Source organism: Centruroides sculpturatus, unplaced genomic scaffold (genome assembly GCF_000671375.1).
Source record: "Centruroides sculpturatus isolate CEXI.00-Female unplaced genomic scaffold, Cexi_2.0 scaffold294, whole genome shotgun sequence".
In the NCBI taxonomy this organism is placed as follows: domain Eukaryota; kingdom Metazoa; phylum Arthropoda; class Arachnida; order Scorpiones; family Buthidae; genus Centruroides; species Centruroides sculpturatus.
Window position 1 is genome coordinate 422,350 of NW_019384468.1, and position 6,000 is coordinate 428,349.

At 27.6% G+C, this 6,000-nt stretch overlaps 1 protein-coding gene across 1 annotated transcript in view; it reads right to left on the reverse strand.

Moving 5' to 3' along the window:
* The window catches only part of LOC111621078 (insulin-like growth factor-binding protein-related protein 1), a 33,961-nt gene extending 32,220 nt beyond the window's left edge, over window positions 1-1,741 (reverse strand). The window contains exon 1 of the mRNA XM_023363138.1: window positions 1,014-1,741. Coding sequence (XP_023218906.1) covers window positions 1,014-1,530 — 517 coding nt within the window. The 5' untranslated portion in view covers window positions 1,531-1,741. The remainder of the gene's footprint in view (window positions 1-1,013) is intronic.
* Window positions 1,742-6,000: the final 4,259 nt, after the last annotated feature.

Below are 6,000 nucleotides of genomic sequence, written 5' to 3' on the forward strand. Positions count from 1 at the left end.
AAACTACTTTTATATTTATATATTAAAAATATATATATAACTTCAAAGAGAATCTTTAAGCTAGAGTGCATCCAAAAAATCGAAAGATATATATATATATATATATATATACTATTGCAATTCGGTCCACTTAAAAACCGATATCTTTATACACACACACACAAAAAAAAAAGCAATGAAAGAATAAAGGAAGGAACTTTAAGTGAGCTTTTATGATGACATCAGTCGATTACTTTCCTCTAATTTAGGTAAGTGAACGTTGGGTAGCTTAACGTTAAGCAGTGTAAAGACTTTAGAAAATGAAAATGGTGGGGGGATATTTGAATCGTTTAGATGCATGACTCTTAACCAATCAACAGAGTTTTTATTTATATTTTAATATTTGGCTGTATGCTAGTTTTTCATGTCTGTTAAAGGTGTACAAAAATAATGAATAAAATGTACAAGTGTTTTAAATTTATAAGTATTCTAATGCATTAGTTATGTGTTTTAAGTGCTGAAAACGTGCGAAATAAATGCTTAAAACTACTTTAAAAAGCGAATGTAAATATATATTTTAACAGTTTTTTTTAATGATAGTAATGAAGTCTTACTGTAGGCTTTGTGTATTGGAGAATTTATTAACTGTTTTAATTACTAATATTTAATAAAATACTTTAAAAAGCGAATACAATATTTAAATTTTTTACATCTTATTATAGTGAAATATCACAAAAAATTCTGGAAATAATTTTTTTTAGCGCTCACTTTTACAGCTATCTTTCCCCCCTTGTAGATTCTGTCTAAAATATCCTTCAATTTCTATATCTTTTTGCTTTTTTGGGAAGTTAAAATGTATGAGTTTCTTTTCAAAACTCATAAATTCGGACACCCCAAAAAACACGGCAAGACCGTAAATTGAAAAAATGCACGGCTTTTAACGCTTCAAAATTCATCTTAAAAACGTGGAAAAAATAATAAAAATACAAGAAGAACAAGTGATAAGTTTTAAATATCGATTAGTTTTAACTCACCAAACCTGCAAGGACCCCTACTGACAGCTTTCAGCCCGTTTCTTTTCCTGTATCTCTCCTCAGTCAACTGACACTGGTTCTCGTAAGTCACTCCATCGCTTCCGCACAGCTTAGAAGTGTGTTGACAGACACACAAAGCTTCTTCTGGATCCCCCGCCGGCAAGTCCACTCGAACTTGACAGATCAACCCCTCGCCGCATCTACCGAATTCGTGAACGTTGGCAGTTATGTTGGGATGGTCGCATTTTTCTCCTTCCCTCTGTCCGCATTTGTAGCAACAGTTACACCAGTCTGTAACCATACCAGCCAAGCATCCGTTCGGTGGCACGCATTCTGATTTGATGCAAGGACCGCATCCGTTTGCCACTCCTGTAACCAGCAGGACCATCACTGATACTCTCTCCATTTCTTTCTGTTCGGTCCCAACTATCAACTGATTTGTAATACTTATAAACTCTCGGCATGCGCAGTAAACCAAGAGGTATTGGCCAATGGTTTGGTGATAGTTATTATCCATTTTTCCCTCCTCTTTATTTCTTTTTTAAATTTTTTCTCAGATTATAGATGGAGCCACGTATATTTTTCAGATTTATTTATTTATTAATACTTACTCTGTATGTTCTACACCGAATAGATGCAAATCTAAACTTCGAATAATATGTAAACCAATTAAATTTTGATTCTGTTTGCTTCCTGTAGAAGTGCTCTTCACATTATTTTTACTTTAATGCACTGTATAGCAACAATAATACGCATACAGAATCAACAATTATACCTACTCAATTGTTTATTACGTCTCATTTTGTGCATTGTTCTTATTAAATTCTAGTCTTTACTATTGTATTACGTCGTAACTTGTCTTATGCAATAACCTTATCATATATTCTATTATATTAACTTTCTATTATTGTTTTCGTAATGAATTTTTATTAAATTTTGTATCAAATGCTTATAGTAATGAGAAGCATAAGCAGGAAAAAAATTCAAAATATAGTAAGAAATATTTAATTAGGCTAAGATAGCATTACGTGGAGAAGGATTAGCATAATGGATAGAAAAAAAACTGAAGGATAAGAGAGAATCTTAATACTTTTCTTACTGTCCACAGTTCTTTATGATTATTTTTATTATTATTTCCTACGTTAACAAAACTTTCAACTATAACTAATATAAGAATAAATTCGAACAGTTATTTCCCTATTGCATTACTAATCTCATAAAAGGGATATGCTTAAGAATTTCACTTGTTTAGCACAATCATCATTTAACAGGGACTTAATCTACCAATAACAGTTAAACTGTAATCAACATCATACTTCATGAGTTTAAGACATTAAAATAAGATTAAATTCTCGTTACTTAATCATTGAAACTATTCGATACAATTTGCAGCATTAAATAATTAATGCCGAGCAGATTTGTGATTTAAAATTCATCTATTATTAAATTCTACTTAGATAATCTTTAATAGATTTTCCCCCTATTTTTACTTTATACAGAATTTCATAAATAAGAAAGGAGGTTTTTGAAAAATTGATAAAATTGTCTTCAACCATGAAAGATGAAATCTGAAAATAAATATTTAATAAAAATTAAATTTTCATGGAGTGTGTTTCATTTGTTAGATTAGACAAGTGTATTATAAAAAAATTTATGTAATTAATTTAAAAATATATATATTTATAGATTTTCTTTTTAATTATTAAAAAAGCTCCTTGATGCTCGTGATGCCTGCATGTTTATATCATAATGCTTCTTATAAAAACAGACAAATCTGGCAATATAAAGTGCCAAATTTAGAAGGGTGGGTCAACATTGCCCATCTGATAGAAAGCTTTTGCCAGTCTGTTGTCCAATTCTCTGAAAATAAACAAGAATGAAAAGCAGACTAAGAAAAGATGAGAGAGATGAAGGATGCTGTGAGATGTGACATGGGATAACAGTAAAAAAAAATATGGTTAGATGGAAGAGATGGTAAAGGTGTAACAGGACCACGTGGTTCAAAACACTTATGATCATTTGTTTTCATGTTAAAAGCAATATCTAAGAAAAAAAATTTATATTATATTATATATATATACACACGTTTAGAATATGTGTATATGAGAATCATATATGAAAAAATAGTATTAACAATAAAACAGGTGGTCTTTTTCTATGGGAAATTACGAGTTGTGTAATTTGACGAATAAAAATTCTTTTTAAGCTTGATAGTCCTAATTCCCAAAAATATTTTTTAAGCTTAGTAACTATATTAAAATGTATTCTTTAAACTAAATATAAACATTAAAAAGCTGCCTGAAATAAATATTATTTTTATCTCAGGCAGTTTTTTGTTTATGTAAAAATAAAGAAAAAATTTACAGCACTAAATTTGACTAAGATTATGCAAATAAACCATAAATTAGATTTTAAATTATTCGCATAATTTAACATAACTAATAAATATAACACAATTATGCTAATATCCAGAAATTTGATTTATTTCAGATTTAAGTCTTTGTCGAACTCACGTCAAGTAAAAAAAAGTAATACATTGTTAAATGAATTTATAATAAGTAATTAAATGCAATATTAAAGAAACAAGTGACGAAATATAGCAGCAAATAGATAAAATTCAACAAAACGTGAATAAGCATACAGCATAAAGTAGAACACATGATTAAATAGAAGTTATATAAGAAAATTTTAAATTATATTCTTAATTTATTTAATTTAAAACGTATGCTCTCAACCTCAAATTAGTAGTGTCTTGCCCCTGTAAATCATACTTTTCCTGATAACGTTACAGTAATGAAGGTCATCTATGCAACTCCATTGTGGTTAAAAATTTTCGATTAAAATCACGTGACTTCCGGTCCAAACCGGAATTTCAAATATAGTTATAATCGGGACCTCCTACCCCTAAGCTTCCACTGATTCGAATTTACTAAGGCCTCATTTACGGGGGTCTCAAAAACAATTATTAAAATAATAATAATAAAAAATTAAAATTTTATTAAATTTTATATATTATTTTAATATTTTAATACGTATATTAATATAGACTGAGGCATGTAAACTAAAATAAATGTACTGAACTATATTACTCAGTAAAGTTAATTGATAAACCAGTTAAGTAAATTCGTGTGAAATTCATCTCCAGGGCCAATNAGTCTGTTGTTCAATTCTCTGAAAATAAACAAAAATGAAAAGCAGACTAAGAAAAGATGAGAGAGATGAAGGATGCTGTGAGATGTGACATGGGATAACAGTAAAAAAAAATATGGTTAGATGGAAGAGATGGTAAAGGTGTAACAGGACCACGTGGTTCAAAACACTTATGATCATTTGTTTTCATGTTAAAAGCAATATCTAAGAAAAAAAATTTATATTATATTATATATATATATATACACACGTTTAGAATATGTGTATATGAGAATCATATATGAAAAAATAGTATTAACAATAAAACAGGTGGTCTTTTTCTATGGGAAATTACGAGTTGTGTAATTTGACGAATAAAAATTCTTTTTAAGCTTGATAGTCCTAATTCCCAAAAATATTTTTTAAGCTTAGTAACTATATTAAAATGTATTCTTTAAACTAAATATAAACATTAAAAAGCTGCCTGAAATAAATATTATTTTTATCTCAGGCAGTTTTTTGTTTATGTAAAAATAAAGAAAAAATTTACAGCACTAAATTTGACTAAGATTATGCAAATAAACCATAAATTAGATTTTAAATTATTCGCATAATTTAACATAACTAATAAATATAACACAATTATGCTAATATCCAGAAATTTGATTTATTTCAGATTTAAGTCTTTGTCGAACTCACGTCAAGTAAAAAAAAGTAATACATTGTTAAATGAATTTATAATAAGTAATTAAATGCAATATTAAAGAAACAAGTGACGAAATATAGCAGCAAATAGATAAAATTCAACAAAACGTGAATAAGCATACAGCATAAAGTAGAACACATGATTAAATAGAAGTTATATAAGAAAATTTTAAATTATATTCTTAATTTATTTAATTTAAAACGTATGCTCTCAACCTCAAATTAGTAGTGTCTTGCCCCTGTAAATCATACTTTTCCTGATAACGTTACAGTAATGAAGGTCATCTATGCAACTCCATTGTGGTTAAAAATTTTCGATTAAAATCACGTGACTTCCGGTCCAAACCGGAATTTCAAATATAGTTATAATCGGGACCTCCTACCCCTAAGCTTCCACTGATTCGAATTTACTAAGGCCTCATTTACGGGGGTCTCAAAAACAATTATTAAAATAATAATAATAAAAAATTAAAATTTTATTAAATTTTATATATTATTTTAATATTTTAATACGTATATTAATATAGACTGAGGCATGTAAACTAAAATAAATGTACTGAACTATATTACTCAGTAAAGTTAATTGATAAACCAGTTAAGTAAATTCGTGTGAAATTCATCTCCAGGGCCAATATTTTAAATATACATACAAATTTATAAAGTCAATATTATATTAAGATATTAATATTATATTGAAGTAAATGTTTACATGAAAAGTAATCCGGTTACATCAATTACAACTTTATAAATTAATAATATATACATTCGTTAATTACAGTCATGTTTAACTAATTGTTTATTTAACGATTAAATTATTTTATTTTTTTTGCCATCAATTAAGAATGATTTAATTAAATTTTTGGATTTTTTACATTGTAATCTTAATCACATTTCTCTTTTAAAAAATTGAATTTTATCCTTTTACTTTTTATTAAAGTAAAGTACAAATGTACTAAGCTCGTGCTGGGTTAAAGATTGTAATTTAAATATAATAACGAGTAAAATTTATTTTAATGGGCTGCAATTTTTAATTATATTCTTAATTTATTGAATTTAAAATATACGCTCTCGATCTCAATTTAGTAGTATCTTTGCCCCTGTACATCATACTTTTCCTGCTAGCAATGGTGTCATTTCGGTCATCTATGTAAGT